The 17,509-nt window shown below is 43.4% G+C and overlaps 1 protein-coding gene across 1 annotated transcript; it reads left to right on the top strand.

Moving 5' to 3' along the window:
• The first annotated feature begins 1,313 nt into the window (after positions 1 to 1,313).
• Positions 1,314 to 1,757, top strand: LOC142172793 (uncharacterized). The gene has a single exon (XM_075236484.1). It carries the CDS (start codon positions 1,314 to 1,316, stop codon positions 1,755 to 1,757), a length of 444 nt encoding a protein of 147 aa, XP_075092585.1.
• The last annotated feature ends 15,752 nt before the right edge of the window (positions 1,758 to 17,509 follow it).

Below are 17,509 nucleotides of genomic sequence, written 5' to 3'. Positions count from 1 at the left end.
AGAGATACTGCCCGAAGTCGAGCAAGAAGTATTTTGCGCTTCATCTAAGCAATCCGACCTCTGGTCCTCTACATCGATGACGCATCCAACACATCGGATCGGGACTGGGACTCATACTCGAAGTCCTAACGGGCAAAGTAATTTGCCAATCCGTACGATGCCCTGAAATGACTAACAATGAGGCCGAGTAAGAGGCCGTAATTGCAGGATTAAAATTGTCCCTCAAGTATGGTGCTCGGCGGGTCATCATCCGCTATGACTCTCAACTCGTTATGAACCAAGTTACTGGGACTTTCCAAATTAAGGAACAAAGGTTGCAGAACTACCAAACTGAAATCCACAAACTGCTGCCAGAATTCGACGAATGTCGATTTGACCAAATACCCCGAGCACAAAACATCGAAGCAGATGGTCTCGCCAAGCTGGCAGCGGCAACCAAAAACATCACCAAGGAGAACATCGTCACCCTTCTCCACTCATCAATAGACCAAGTCGAGGTACATTCTATAAATTTAACGTGGGACTGGCGTAATTGCATCATATCATATCTATAGGAAGGAACACTCCCACAAGATAAAAAGAAGCCAAAAAGCTCCAAATACGGGCGGCCAGATACAGTCTCGTTAGCCATGACCTTTGTAAAAGGACATTCGGTGGCCCGTTATCCAAATGACTCAGACCCAATCAAACAAGACGAGTGCTCGAAGAGGTAGACGAAGGCCACTGCAGTGCCCATACAGGTAACCGAGCCCTCGTTAGGTGTCTTATTCGTGTAGAATACTACTGGCCCACTATGAAAAAAGAGGCTGGAGAGTACGTTAAGAGGTGCGAGCAATGCCAAAAATACGCCCCTATGATACACCAGGCGGGGGAACTCCTACACTCTATCACCTCCCCATGTCCATTTATAAAATGGGGAATGGATATCGTCGGACCCCTCCTAGTAGGGCAAGGTAAGGTACGCTTCCTTTTGGTTTTAACTGACTATTTTTCCAAATGGGTGGAAGCAGGTGCGTTCGCTCAAATATGCGAACAAGAAGTCATCACGTTCATCTGGAAAAACATCATATGGCGCTTTGGCATCCCCAAAGAAATCAGTTGCGACAACGGACCCCAGTTTGTCGGGAAAAAGACGACTGAGTTCTTCGAAAATGGCACATCAAACGATACTCTCCACACCATATCATCCTACCGGCAACGGTCAAGCGGAATCCTCCAATAAAATAATATTAAAAATATTAAAGAAAAAGCTTGAAGATGCCAAAGGGCTATGGACGGAACTGCTACCGGAGGTGCTATGGGCCTACCGAACAATGCCGAAGACCAATACAGGTGAGACATCATATTCACTTGTCTACGGCACTGATACAGGCATACCTGTTGAGGTCGGGGAACCTAGCCTGAGGTACTCCAATGAGAGTGGATCAAGCAACGACGAAAGCAGGTTACAAGACCTGGATGAGGTCGAAGAGCGAAGGGATATGGCACACATAAGAATGGTGGCCCAAAAACAACAAGTAGAAAGGTACTATAACAAGAAGGACAAAATACGACCACTCAGAGTCGGGGACTACGTACTAAAGGCCAAAACGCAAGCAGCAAAGGACCCAAATAAAGGGAAACTGGGAACAAATTGGGACGGGTCGTACAAAATCATAGCATCAGCAAGTAAAGGAGCATTCCAACTAGAAACAATGGAAGGAAATCTATTGCAAAATAACTGGAACGTCGCCCACCTCAAATACTTCCACTTCTGAAAAAAGATGTCACCTGAGTCGTACTCTTTTTCCCTTACTCGGGTTTTGTCCCAATCAGGTTTTCTCGGGGAGGTTTTTAATGAGGGGGGTGGGGGCGTCTCGAGGTTCAAAGTATTGTTCATTTCCCTGCCTACCTATTACATCTCCAAGCTGAGCAATGAAGGGACTAGGTATAATATTCATTATATGTACGAAATCGACATGTATATCCGATATATGAATAAAATCATTCCATTATGTATATGAAAGCAACACACATCTCCAATGTATGAATGAAACTAGCATCCACGACACTCTAACAAATAAAATAGAATGCCACCCTCACGATAGGATCATACTTCAGCGCCAGCTCAAAAGTAACGTCCCAATGGCTAAGGCCATCGACGCAAAACAAGTTCGACTTCACTTGAACTACAACAGGATCTTACTTCGGCGCCAGTTCAAAAGTAACATCCCAATGCTAAGGCCATTGACGTAAATCGAGTTCGACTTCACTAGAACTATGACGGGATCTTACTTCGGCGCCTGCTCGAAAGTAAATTCCCAATGGCTAAGGCCATCGACGTAAATTGAGCTCGACTTCACTCGAACTACGACGGGATCTTACTTCGGTGCCAGTTCGAAAGTAACATCCCAATGGCTAAGTCCATCGACGTAAACCGAGTTCGACTTCACTCGAACTACGACAAGATCTTACTTCGACTCCAGTCCGAAAGTAACATCCCAATGGCTAAGACCATCAATAAAAAACGAGTTCAACTTCACTCGAACTACGACGGGATCTTACTTTGGCGCCAGTTCGAAAGTAACATCCCAATGGCTAAGGCCATCGACATAAACCGAGTTCGACTTCACTCGAACTACGACGGGATCTTACTTCGGCGCCAGTTCGAAAGTAACATCCCAATGGCTAAGGCCATCAATAAAAAACGAGTTCGACTTAACTCGAACTATGACGGGATCTTACTTCAGCACCAACTCGAAAGAGATATCCCTACAGTTAAGGTCGTTGCCAACGAAAAGAATTCAACTAAACTCAATACTATAAGTTTAGCATTTCAACAAAACATCGAAGCGACGTAACTACGACAGAAGTCATCAAAAAAATCAATCTAAAGAAGAAAACGGCTCAGAGATGTACGACCAAAATGACCTCCATCCACTGCAAATATGTTACAAATATATGTCTTTGCAAAGGTCTCAAAGACGCCCCTACAAAAATCGCAAAGCAAAAAGTAAGTACAAAACAAATACTACACATCATTCCCGATGGCATACACGTCTTCGTACCAAGAGTCGGAGGCGAGTCTGTTCGCATTATCAGAATCGATATCATCTCCATCAGGTGTAAGAGGATCATACCCGTATGCCTCACGAGCTGCACGACCCTTGGCATGTACATCCCGAATCTCTTTTTAAGATGCCCTCCCATCAACATGAAGAACCTTGTACACATCGAGTTGAGCCTCAATGTGAACCCACAACTCATATAGACGTCGAGGAACAATGGGATCAGCTAGAGCATAAGATGTAGAAGGCTCCGATTATCATCGTACGTCCCCCGCTTTCAAAGAATCCATCTGCTTGCTCAATGCGGACAGTTCCGCCTCCAACCCTTGAACACGCCTCTCAAGCCCCACTAACTTAAGTGTGGATGCCTCTTTCTCCTTGGTCCGCTCTGACCTACAAACACAGATTGCATCTTCCAAAATCGCCACCTCAGAGACAACAGTCACAAATTTATCAGCACTCGCGCCCAGCTCACCTTTAAGCTCCTTAATCTCCGTCGTCTTTGTACCCAATTCAGTAGTTAAATTGGCCACCCTCGCTTGGAAGTTGGCATTCTCGGCTATCACCCCCTACTTAGCTCAAGCTCATCTTCCTTCACTTTAAGGGATGCCTCGAGCTCACTGTTACGGGCGATGGACTTCATAAGGTCCTCATCTCGTTCCCTCAACTCCTCGACCTTATGCGCCAATTGATCCTCCCTCTGCTTGAGCCCTTCGCGGAACAGCTAGAAGCCAGGATCCTGAGTGTAGATATCGGCCATCGCACGATTGTTGGTGTGATATTCTTGATATTTAGAAGACATCTTTCCATAAATGGCCATCCTCTTCCTTTCCCGGTGCTCGTGCTCGATCTCCATGATAAAGGTCTGGCACAAAAAGTAAAGTTACAACAAAAGGATAGGCCAAAAACAATAACACAAACACAATGACGAAATGAAAAGGAAGATATTCACCCGCAAGGCCATGCCAGATACACTCCGATACAACTCCATATCGCTCATCGCTCTAAGCGCCTCGTTCTCAGGGGCAACACACAAAGGAGCTAAAGCAGACGCCACCTGATCACAGTCCGACAACAAGTTGTAATCCCCAGGGACAACTATGTGTCGATCAGAACCCTCCACTCTGACCTCTATGTGAGTGTGACGCTCCAAAACTCATGAACATCCCCCGGGTCAGCATCCGAGCTCGAGCCTTCGCCATCGACTCATAGGCCCTCTCCGGCATTAGACGATGTGCCACCCTCAGCAGAGTGCACGGAGCCACCACCTTGGTAAACCCGTTCTGTTTGGGGAGACCTCCCTGCCAAGATGGCGTCAACCATAAACGTGGGCACAGGTGCCGTATGCGACGCACCTGTCCTACTCTTACCAGTATCAACGGCCACGCCCTTCCCAAGCTCCACCCTCCTCATTTTCCTCAGTAACGATTCTTCCCTATTAGAGGACTCCTCCACTAGGTGATGGATCGGTAAGGAGGAGGTCTCTTCCCTCACGACCATATCGCGAGAAGGATCTCCCATCTGTATCGGTTGAGCACGACCCTCTCGAACGGACTCACTCAGAGTAAATTGCATTCCTGCAGCAGCAACGACCTGTCGAAATGCAGGTACTGGGGCCCTCCGTCTAGAAGCTCTGCGACCTGTCATCATAAAGAGTCATATCAATAGACAACGGTATATAGTCGAAAAGTGATACAGAGGAAAACACTTACCAGATGAAACCTTCGGCCCAAAGCATTTTACAAAAGCAAATCAGTCTCGAGTCTCCGCTGCATGGGGCAGCAAACGGGCTACCCAATCCCTTATATCTGCAATAGGGTGGGGGTTGATGCCCATAGCTGAAAACGAGAAGAAAATAAACACTAAGGTAAATGAAGAAGAAAAGAAAGAGTAAAACAAGTGGCGACACTTACGATTCTCGTTCCACCTCTCCGGAAACCTAGCGGGTTCAGACATGATGTGTTTGGTTCTAACGAAGAAGTACTTATGCCAAAATTTGCGACTTGCTTGGTCATCGGTTCTGACCACTAGCCCTTTTGTCCCACGGTGCCTCAAATGTACCATAGTACCCCTATGAAAGCTGGGTGAAAATAAATGTAGAAGGTGGTGAACGGTAACCTTGCACCCCACCAACTCCACATATTTTGTCAACAATCGGAGTATTTTGAGCGTGTACGGGGAAAGTTGCGCCGGGCAAACCTGATAGAATCGATAGAACTCTTCCGCTAACGGGAGAAGGGGGAAGGAATGACCGATCACAAAGGGGTACTCATAAAAAGCACAGTACCCAGGCCTATGGACTTCCACGAAGTCCCTTCCCGCTGGAACCATATCAACATGAGCGGAAATGTTATATTTTGTAAGAAGAGCATTGATATGAACTTGGTCAGTTTCAGAAAGTGTCACACCTCTTTTTTGCGCGCCCGCCCCGAAGGGTAAAATGCGCGAGGGAGTTTTTCCAATTTAAGTGACAATATTCGAAATGGGATTATTTATTTAATTCAGAGTCGCCACTTGGGAAAGGTTTGGCTTTTGGTGTCCCAAGTCACCGGTTTATCTTGAATCCCAAATCGAGGAAAATATTCGACTTTCCAAATGAAGTCTGCGAACCAGAAATTCTAAGTAAGGAATTTTGTTGACCCGAGGGAAGGTGTTAGGCACCCCTGAGTCCCGTGGTTCTAGCACGGTCGCTTAAATTATTATAATGGCTAAATATCTGATTTTAATACATGTTATGACTTGTGTGCTTTTATTAGGTTTAAACCGCTTTTTATTATTATTATTTTTTTATAGAATTGCAACGTCGTAAAAATGCATCTCGAACCACGTCGCAATCAATGCACCCGTGGTTGTTAATACATTCCGACTCCGTTGAGATTTGAATTTGGGTCACATAAATGCGCACCCGAATTTAAGAAGGTATTTTAATTAAAATCGCGCCTAAAGAGTCTAACGCGTAATTATCTTTGGGGAAGGCAGTGAAATTCACTAAACAGTCCATCCCAAATTCTAAGTATTTTATTTTTGACCAATTATTGAGGGCCCCACAATTTGCATTTTTATTTGGCGAGGCTCGTCTCATTTTTTGAAAGGATAAACCTACAGCGACTACATTTCTATTATGTTTGTCTCTAAAATGAAGGAAAATACACGCCAATTAAATTGACATGCTTGGCCAGCTCCGGCCTCTTATTAATTATCAGATTAATTATTTATGAGGCGGGAAATTGTTTCATGCCTTATTCCATGAGCGAAAATGCTTTTAACTTAATAAAGGAAATTGCATACAAGATTAATAAAATGCTATTACTCACGCTAAACATTCTTCGAGTTGAATTTAAACTAACTTATTTAAACTAGATTAATGGAATTAACTATTAGAGGCTGCTACTAATGGGATTCGAACATGGTCCTATAAACTGCCTAACGAAATCCAATTTGATAGAGTCAGTATTAATGACTTAAAACTATATTGCATCTTTTGCCAAATTAGAAATGAGATTTAAAATACTAAACACCTGTGCGCTCCATGTCATACAGACAACTAAATAAATAAGATCAACAGTGTTAAATAAACTAAGTTTCAATTAAGTACAAGCTACCTAATGTATTTTCTATTGAGTTACAAACTAACGAATTACACAAATCTAACAACATTTTATAAAGCTGTAATTACAGCAACAAATGATTAAACTCCTTCGCATATTTCATTTCATGTTTTTACTGTTACATCAATGTAAAATTCTAGTGTGTACCTGGATGTTGAAACACAAAAGAAGAAGAAGAAGAAGGTAGAGAAATCAGCAGCAGCAAAAGAATGGCAGCAACAACAAACTATAGTCACAACAACAGTAGCAGATTCAAACCAACAGCAACACCAATTCCAAACCAGAAACAACACTCCAACAAAGCCCGAAATGTTTTGTAAACCCAACAGCAAAAATCAACAACAAAAAAAACTCAATTGAACTTGAAACAACTCTCTCTTTATACAGAAACAAACTCTCTCTATATCCTTTTCTGGTTTTAAACTCTTGGGTATCTGCCCAGTTTTCTGATTCTAAACTCTTGGTTCGACCACAAATCCCCTATATTCTCTGATTCTTTATGTTGCTGAAAACTAAAGGGAGAAGGATTTTTAGAGAGGTTTTGATGGCTGAAACTCTTTAGTTTTTTCAGGGGTGTCTTTTTTTTTCTTTTTTTTCAGGTCTGCCCCTTTATATCTATAGAAGGGAAGAAACTGCCCTTAAAGACAGGTTGCCTAGGGCTTAAAATAAGCCCTAAAGGCTGTCATCTCCACTTAGGATTGTCTAGGCATGGGGTTTTCTTCTACTTTAAACTGCTGAAATTCAGAAAAGCAGTGGATACCCTGTTGTACAGCAGGTTCCACTACCATTCTCATGTGCATCTTCAGCCTTTTATTATTAAACTCAGTTTACACCTGACTTCTCATCTGTAAAGATGTCAGCCAAGGTGTATTTGCACTATAGATTATTCTAATGGTTCAACCATACTCAAACTGGCAGTCCACTTAACTTAAGCTCTGAAATTTCCATTAAGATTGAAGCTATAACCAATCCTTAAGTGGTTTCTGACTCGACTTAACAGGCTAACACACAATGTAATCAATTCTCAACTGATTCGAGTAAAATTAAACCAACATGAGTCAAATTACTACTATTGAAACTAATTGACGACATGTATCGAATCGACTGTGTGATCACAACGCGCACAAATCAATAGCAGATAACCAAACTTGAACAAGCACAGAATATGATTTTATGTTGACAGGCACGGGGATTTGTGGAAAACTTAACTGATCGACGGGACTTATTCGACTCGATTACACAAACTGTAATTATACGTAATAAACACACATAAACAAATTCGATCAAACAAAGATCTGGGTGAGATGGACAGAATAGTCGACATAATTGGAAACAGATCAAACTGACATTCAAACATACAAACAAACATTAACAAAACAAACAACATGGAACTAACAAAGAAAAGAAAAAGAAATACCTTAAAGAATTTGAAAATCAGACTGCCCTGTCTCGGACTTTGAATCGAACCTCTTTTGGGGTTGAACGGACTTTAATCGAAGTGTTCTAAACTGAGAACACTTCGATTAAGGTCTATTAGACCCCAACCTTCTCGTTTAATTGGACAAAACCCTCAGATTCCGGATTTCTAGGGTTCTTGGGCCTAATTTGGGACTTGGGGTTTTCTGGTTAGATTCGGACCAAACCAAACTTGGGTTGGTCACGAGGGAGGTCAGGGGGTACCTGGTATGGATTTGGGGGGGGGGGGGTTGGCATAAGTTGGGGTCCAGCTCGAATCTTCAAACGAAGATTCGAGACAGTGGGGGAAGATTCGAGACCTATAGTTGGTAGATCCGTGTTCAGGGGGTCGAGGTGTACTAGGGGTGTTAGTCTGGTGGTCACCGGCGTTGTTGCCGCCGGGTTTACGGTGAGGGAAAAGGGGGGCGGCGCTAGGGTTCTAAGGGGTTTGGGTTCAATGAGAGAGACGAAGAGAGGGAGGGGGGGTCTGGCTTAGGGCATGGGGTGAGAGGGGAAGGCTTATATACGGGATGGATGAATGAATCCAAGCCGTTAGATCTAATGAGTCAACGGTTTGGATCACTTTACTTATATAAAACGGGGTCGTTTTGGTCTCTGTGGGGATTGGGTCGTGGATGGTGCTGGGTCGGGTTGGCTGAGATGGGTTAGGGTTTGTGATCTTGGTCGTTGATCATTCTGAGATCAACGGCCCAGATCAAGCATAATCAAGACTACGTCGTTTGGACATCCCTGAGGCCAACTGATCTGGACCGGGTAAAACAAATGCTTTGGGCCCGATTTGGGTCCAATTTGAAATGGCCCAATCCCAATTTTATCCAATTTCAACTTATTTCTTTTCTTTTCCCATTTATAATAAAATCCGAATTTACAAAATTCTAAAAATATATTATAAAAAATATAAAAATCAAAATTATATCACAAGACACCAATTGATTTTAGTAATAATTAACACACAATATCATATATTAATTAAACAAAAATCAACCTTTAAACGATAAAAATGACAAAATTAACAAAGACAAATATTTTTTGTGATTTTTTATTCATTCAAAACCAAATATGATTCAATTAATTTCTAATAGTAGAACAAGATCCCAACTTTATGCGCGACATACATTTTTGTATTTTCAATTGATAAAACTAAATAATCACAGATAAAAACTACCAAAATGCCAAGCAAATTCACAAAATTATACACAAAAGACAATTTATTATTATTTTTTTATTTCTTTTGGAGTAATTGTCGTGTGAACAAAAATCACGTGCTCACAGCTGCCCCTCTTTGCCCGAAAACATGCGAGGTTTCGTGCAAAGATAAAGTGAGCGGATATGAGCGATTTTTGCCCGTTGGACTACTCTGTGTGAAGCACATTTTTGAAAGATTTAACCGAACCTTTGCTTCAAAGATTTCCTACATATCCTGAGCTAAACAGGAATCAGGTCAATGTAGTTCGGGAAACTTTGGTAGCTGGGACTGCCATGGGATTGCAATGCTTGCTGTTACTGCTGTTGCTGTTGCCTCTACTACTTTACCGACCTCCTTATTACAAACAAAGGAAATTGAAACTGAACTAACTACTTATGCCTGCCAACCACTAGTTATAAGATTCCTATCTATAATTCTTTTGCAACTTGATCTTGGGTCTTAGCTGATTCTGCTTGTAGACTTCGATCCGAATCTTGATGCTCGCAAGTTGTAGGCGCTTGTTTATTTCTGCAGTATTGAGTGAAACAGGATTGGCGGAGCTCGAGAATTTGATCAAATTTTGAGCGACCTGCCCTTTGTTTGTTCCAATATTTGGGAACATCTTCTTTTTGTTTCTTTTCTTCTTTTCTTTATTCTAGATTGAGACTCAAACCGTAGGTCATCTCGATCCATGCACCTCGAGGTCAGACCTGCTGAGACAAACAAAACAAACGAACGAAATTTTCTGCCTCAGTTTCACTAGGAAAATTTCGTGAGTTAATTGCCATAAAAATCTATAGGATTGATGAGGGGATTGGAAAACTCTAGTCTAATAAGCGCAACTCAGGGATTGGAGCCCTAATGTCGCAAAAGGTAAAAATGCGCAACTCAGGGATTGGAGCCCTAATGCTGGCTTAAAGAAAAATTGCTCAACTCAGGGATTGGAGCCCTAATGCTGGCTAAAGGAAAAAACGCTCAACTCAGGGATTGGAGCCCTAATGTTGGCTAAAAAGAAAGTCGCTCAACTCAGGGATTGGAGCCCTAATGCTGGCTAACTGCTCAACTCAGGGATTGGAGCCCTAATGCTGGCTAAAGGAAAATTGCTCAACTCAGGGGTTGGAGCCCTAATGCTGGCTAAAAGGAAAAAATGCTCAACTCAAGGATTGGAGCCCTAATGCTGGCTAAAAGGAAAAACACTCAAATTAGGGATTAGAGCCCTAATGTCGGCTAACAGGAAAAATGCTCAACTCAGGGATTGGAGCCCTAATGTCGGCTAACAGAAAAAACGCTCAACTCAGGGATTGGAGCCCTAATGTCGGCTAAAGGAAAAATGCTCAACTCAGGGATTGGAGCCCTAATGTCGGCTAAAGGAAAAACGCTCAACTCAGGGATTGGAGCCACTAAATTGGGAGGATTGCCAGGTTATGCCTGAAAACTGACCGAGTTATGTCGGGAGAAAAGGAAAAAGGGCTCCAGGGTTATGCCAGGGAGGTTCACGGGTTATGCCGTGAAGAAAAAGAGGTCCTCGGGTTATGCCGGGGAGGAAAGAAAAAGGGGCCCTGGGTTATGCCAGGGAGATCCAGGGGTTAATGCCGAAAAAAAGGGAAAGAGTCATCGGGTTATGCCGAAAAAGTCATCGGGTTATGCAGAAAAAGGGCAAGAGTCCTCGGGTTATGCCGGGGAAGTCATCGGGTTATGCCGAGAAAGGGAAAGAGTCATCGGGTTATGCCGAAAAAGGTCCACGGGTTATGCCGGGAAGAATCATTGGGTTATGCCGAAAAAGGTCCACGGGTTATGCCGGGGAAATCATCGGGTTATGCCGAAGAAGGTCCACGGGTTATGCCGGGGAAATCATCGGGTTATGCCGGGGAGATCATCGGGTTATGCCGGAAAAGGTCCACGGGTTATGCCGGGAAAAATCATCGGGTTATGCCGAAAAAGGGAAAGAGTCCTCGGGTTATGCCGGTAAAGTCATCGGGTTATGCCGGAAAAGGTCCACGGGTTATGCCAGAAAGAATCATCGGGTTATGCCGAAAAAGGTCCATGGGTTATGCCGGGGAAATCATCGGGTTATGCCGGAAAAGGTCCACGGGTTATGCCGGGGAAATCATCGGGTTATGCCAAAAAAGGTCCACGGGTTATGCCGAGGAGATCATCGGGTTATGCCGGAAAGACCATCGGGTTATGCCGGAAAAGGTCCACGGGTTATGCCGGGAAAAATTATCGGGTTATGCCGAAAAAGGTCCACGGGTTATGCTGGGGAAATCATCGGGTTATGCCGGGGAAGTCCACGGTTTTTGGCCGGGATTTGGATAGAAAAAGCTCCTTGGGTTATGCCAGGGAGATTCACGGTTTATACCGGGATAGTTGAGGAATGAGGTCCTATGCTACCATGATTTGTTTTTCTTTTGGGGTTTTCATTTTTATTTCTTGTCTTCTTTCTTTTCTTTGGTTTTCCTTTTATATTTCCTTTTATTTATCAAAATGCATGAAAGAATTCTGGGGAAACTTCCTTTTTGGTCGTTTTCCTGCTGCAAAGCTGTTTCAAACGCTCGCACATTTCATTTCTTTTGGGCTATACCTGCTTCTTGCACGGTTGCTTTGAGTAAGACCTGTTTTCAACAAAGAACAATTTATTAGTTGAAACGGTGGTTGGTTTTGTGGCCTTGATCGTCTCCATCGCTTGATCCCGTCCCCATTTCCATTGAGAACTGTGCTGCTTGTTGGCCTTGAGGGTGAATCTCTTTCACACTGACCGGGTTCAGCCTTAGGATTACATGATGACTCGCCCATGTGGGCTCTGTCCTTTGCTTTATTCTGCCCTTAGGAACTTTGCCTTTGACTTTCTTTCCTTTCGAACGTCTTTACTTTGGAAGCAATCAACCACCATGGTCAGTCGGGATTGGACTGACGCACCACTGAGGTTGTGTATTTTCTTTGACTCTTGCCAGGCGGGGCCCTGTGAAACCGGTCCTGCCACCTTTTCTTTGTAATTGTTACGGAGTCAGAGTTAAACCGAAAGGGATTCAAAGAAAACTATGCAAAAGGCAAGCATATGAGTTTAAAGAGAAGCGTCCCTTTCGGGGGAAAAGAAGGACTTATTTGGGGTGCATGCTGGCTTCAAACTGACATGACATGCTTCTTGGACTGGATGCCCGATTCGCACCAAACTCCCGCTTCTCATGAACCTATTGATCCATGTTTCCAAACCAGAGAACCTTGCCAGGACTTTTAGTGATGAAGTATCCTCTTTTCGTCCGACAATGACCTTTGCGGGTTTTCGCTAATCGACCTCTCTCATTTTTGATTTCTCTACTCTCGTCGCCTCATGGTACCCGAAGGTTTTCACCGATAAGACTCTCTCATTTTATTTCTCTCAATTTGACTTCTATCAGATTCCAACAATGACGTTTTCCACTTTCCTGTCTTTGCCAATTGATCAGAAGGACTTGGACAAGGTCTTTGGGGTAAAATGATTTTGGGCGGAACTACAACTTTGGAACCTTTTCGGCGGTCTCATGGCCGAACCATTATAACTTCTGCCCCAGTTTTACTTTGGGGAACTTCTTGGATGGTGTGACTGAACCCCAGAGAGAGGTTGCCTACGTATCCTTTCGGAATCAAGTCAAACGTAGTTCAGGCAATAATTTTGTTTTGTTTTTGTTCCCGTTTTGTTTTTCTTTTCTTTTGCTTTTTTTTCTTTTTTTCCTTTTTTTTTCCTTTTGTACTTCCGGGTTCCAAAGAGGGTAATCAAAGAAAGGTAATCGGCTCAAAGGGTTTGCAAAGGATTGATGGTGTTTGGATAGCGGGAATGAAAGCCTTCGTCATCTCAATTGTGCAAAGACATCGCCGGAGCGATTTAGACATAGTACTACATCTGCATTCACAGCTGTGTCGGGGTCAATTTTTTCGATGTCAACCAGATACAATGCTCCTCTTGGCAATATTTTCCAATGATGTATGGACCCTTTTGATTATGAGCAAACTTTCCTTTTGCTTCCTGGTGATGAGGAAGAATACGCCTTAACACCAGTTGCCCTACTTCAAAATTTATAGGCGCGGGCCATTCTTTGTTGGTACAATTGCTCGTGACAAACTGCAGTCATTAAGGTCAACGTTCCATACGAGTCTAGACTCACTCACTGTCCTCAAACTCTGCCTCAGTGACGGACATTTCCCAAACCATGAACCAATTTTCTTTAGTTGTTCCTATTCTTTTTAATTTTCTCAAACTCTCTATATTTCAATTTTGACTCATTATTTTGAAGTCTGACAGAGTTCTTGGGAGCTGGGCATGAAGTCCGCAAGCATGTCATGTTATTTAAAGCTGCATTATTAGAATTGAAGAGAACTAAAAGAAAACATAGCAAAACTCTGGAAAAAAAAGTGAACGATGAAATATGATTTCATTTCTTGGAATTGGGAAGATAACAGGGTCGACATTCAGGTAATTAAAAACAAGAAACTAAAGAAAGCATGTGAGGTACACCCTGGGATAGCTCGCGATGCAGAAAAAGTGGCAGGACTGGTCTACTAGGATCCCGCTTGATCAGGAATGGCGTAGCCGTCCAATTTTGAAGCTTGGCGCTTGGTCCCATGTATGATACCTCAGCGGTGCTAGTACCCTCTCCTGGCTGGACCATGTGTGTTTCGTATAGCATTTTCCTCATTGCCTCACATATTCCCTCACTCTCTTCAACCGTGAACACCTCATCATCTTCCTCTTTACTGCACTTTGGCTTCTGTGGTATGCGTCCAATAACCACTGGCTCATTCAACCGAGGTGGTTTGATCGTCCCCCATACCACATAGGCCTGCTTGGATACATCAATTTTCTTTTCCGGTTCAGTCTCGGTGATTTTACTCTTCTTTTTCTCTTTCTCTTGCTTCGGGGTTGCCTTGGGCTTCCTTTCTGCATTAGCAATAGCAATTATGGCCTTGAGCGCCGGATCAAATTCTTTGTCTTCACAAATCATCCCGATTATCGGCCCGTTATTGTGAGCGGGCAGCGGATTATTGGTCACATTTGGGACATCCTCGTCTTTCAACACAATTTTCCCTTGCTCTAACAAATTCTCTACTGCTTGTTTTAATGTCCAACAGTTGTTTGTATCGTGCCCTTCTACCCCTGAATGGTATGCACACCTGACACCCTGCTGATATGATGGTGATTCCGGGTTTTGCCCGTTTGGGGTTATGGGCTGCAACAAATTCATCTGGACAAGCTTAGGGTATAGGGTGGAGTAAGGTTCACCGATTGGTGTATAGTTGGGTCTCCTGGGTAGTTCCCAAGGACGGAAGTTATTCTGGGAAGGTCGAGGATTGTAGTGGTTTCGGTAAGGAGACTGATTTCTGGGAGGTGGAGCTTGGCCCCGATTGGCTTGCTGCGGCGACTGGACATAAGGCTGGGTATTTATGACCATGTAGGGTTGAGGAGCATAGGTCACATTTTGGTGGGGGTAATAATGTTGTGGGGTTCTTTCTGAAAAACAGGGCCTGGGGTTACGATATTCTCCTGCTTCTGATGCCGCCATGGATGTCTCTTCCTTTTTCTTTCCTCTTGGCATTCCTCCGGACCCGCTTTGGACGGCTTGGGAGGTTGCCCTTATGGCTGCCTGACTCAAAATTCTACCCGTTTTCAAACCATTCTCCACCATCTCCCCGATCTTAATCGCTTCCGCGAAAGGCTTTCCCATGGCTGACATCATGTTTTGGAAGTAGTCTGATTCTTGAGCCTGGAGGAAAGTAGTGACCATTTCTATCTCGTCCATGGGAGGTTTTACCCTTGATGCTTGCTCGCGCCATTTAATAGCATATTCTCCAAAACTTTCCGAGGGTTTCTTCTTCAAGTTTGACAAAGCATTTCTGTCCGGTGCGATGTCAATATTATACTGAAATTGTCTTACAAAATCTCTGGCGAGATCATCCCATATATGCCATCGAGATATGTCTTGGTCCATATACCATTCTGAGGCTATTCCTACCAAGCTTTCTCCGAAGTATGCCATCAACAATTCTTCTTTGCCGTCGGCTCCACGCAATTGGTTGCAATACTTCTTGAGGTGAGCAATGGGATCGCCATGCCCATCATATTTCTCAAACTTTGGTGTTTTGAAACCCACGGGTAGGTGCACGTGAGGGAACATGCACAGATCAGTATAGGAAACACTCTTCTGCCCGCTTAAACCTTGCATGTTTTTCAAACTCTGCTCGAGGCTCCTCATTCTTTTTGCCATCTCATCTTGTTCAAAAGCTTTGAGATTTTGGTCTTGCCCCGACGTAAACTCGTGTTGAGGCTGTTGAGGGTGGTGCTGGTGGTAAACCGAGTTGGTTCCAGTGAGAAGGATGGTGCTTGGAATGTGAATGAGGAAGAGTCAAAATTGGGCCTGTGTGTAGTGGGTTGTGCCACGATTGGATAGGGCGGTGCAGTGAATATGTTTGTAGCTACATCCATCGTTGACATCTAGGGATAAGACTCAGAGGGTGATCCAGCAGAGTGGGCTGAAATGGCCGGGTACCCGAATGGGGTAGTTGGATAGCTTATGGGGATGCTGGAAGTCCCACTTGTCCTGTAGGACAACTCGGGGAATCCAGGGATTACACTCGGTGGGTCTTTTCCGTTATTCCAGTCATCCAACATTTCCAACATGCGGAGCCGCAAGATTCTGTTTTCCTCAGCAGTTGCTGACTCGGGAGTTGGGATAGCCGAGATTGAACTCTCCTCGGAGACATGAATTGTCGGCAAAGGAATTTCGGAAGACATATCTATACTTCCCTTTGATCTCGTGAAGTAAGTGTGAATACTCCCTCTCGACTTAGTGATGGGCAACTGAACACTTCCTTTCGACCTCGTAAAGTATGAATGTGAGGCCAGACCTCCACCAAACCAAACCACCTTTTCTAAAAACCTGAGCTTAGCAGCAAGCAAACGGTTAGTTTGAAACAAATAACAGACAGGTAATCTCACGTTGGGGCGTGATGCACCTATACAGTTAAGTGAATTTCTACATGTTTGCAATGATGACATGCGTCATTCCGGCTTCTCTTTAGGCTTCCCTTTATTTATCATATACTTTTTTTATATTATTGTTTTTATTATTTACAGTTAAAATGTGACCGGATCCGATGAGGATTGCCTACGTATCACGATGCCGCGTGAATCAGATCATTACGTATTTTGGACACATAAAAGGTAAACAACAATAAAACATTTTTTTTGGAATTATTTAAAGACGAACAATAGGCTCGAAAGTCAAACGGCCCACATTCTCTAATCAAAAGAAATACAAACTCAAGCAAAATAAAATGACAGATTCCTTCCCCTATATGCCGATTTTGACCAAACGGCTGTTTTTGCAAACGTGGCCCCTTCCTAATTTCACATGAATTTTGAGGTCTGGGAGATTATTTTATGACATTTCTCAAACTTGTCCGTTCTTTTACAAAAATAGCCTTTTGAAAACTGAAAGATACTTCTAAGGCTATCTCGGCAAGAACGGTTTAAGACACTGCCAAAGTTGGCTCGGCTTATTTTGACCAAAAGCCCAAACGGTATTCACCTGACCGCTGACTCTTTGTTTTTTTTTTTCAAATTACAATAAAACCTAGTGTTGCAAACACGGCCCTTCAGCGCCTCGGGGACGAAGATTTTTAAGGTTGTGTGGGTCAACTGGATCGAATCTAAAACAATGACCCAAAAGCGGCTGTTTATGCAAAGTCAGCCCTCCGGCGTCCCTTTCGGGAACATTCGGCTATTTTTGATAAAAACAATCACTTGATTTATTTATGACTCTTTTTTTTCAAAATAGTGACCCGATATTGGGAACACGGCCTCACAGAGCCTTGGGGACGAGGATTCTAAGGCTGTTGGGCAAATTGGTCAAAATTCAAAAAACAATGACCAAAAATGGCTGTTTATGCAAAGTCAGCCTTCCGGCGTCCCTTTCGGGAACATTCGGCTATTCTTGACAAAACGGCATCACCCGACTCATTTATGACGAAATTAAAATTCTAACATTTTGGCTATTTTGAAAAAAGGGGAGGTTGGACCCGATGAGGGTTGCCTACGTATCTCGTACCCTGTGAGAATCAAACCGGTGTAGTTCGGGGCGATCAGGAATAGGGAAATAAACTAAACCCCTTTTTTTTTCTGAATACAATCTTTTAATGAAAAGGAGAAAAAATATTTTTCT

Source organism: Nicotiana tabacum, chromosome 18 (assembly GCF_000715075.1).
Source record: "Nicotiana tabacum cultivar K326 chromosome 18, ASM71507v2, whole genome shotgun sequence".
NCBI classification, from domain to species: domain Eukaryota; kingdom Viridiplantae; phylum Streptophyta; class Magnoliopsida; order Solanales; family Solanaceae; genus Nicotiana; species Nicotiana tabacum.
The sequence above is the reverse complement of the archived record's forward strand: the minus strand, read 5'-3'. Positions and strand labels throughout refer to the sequence as shown.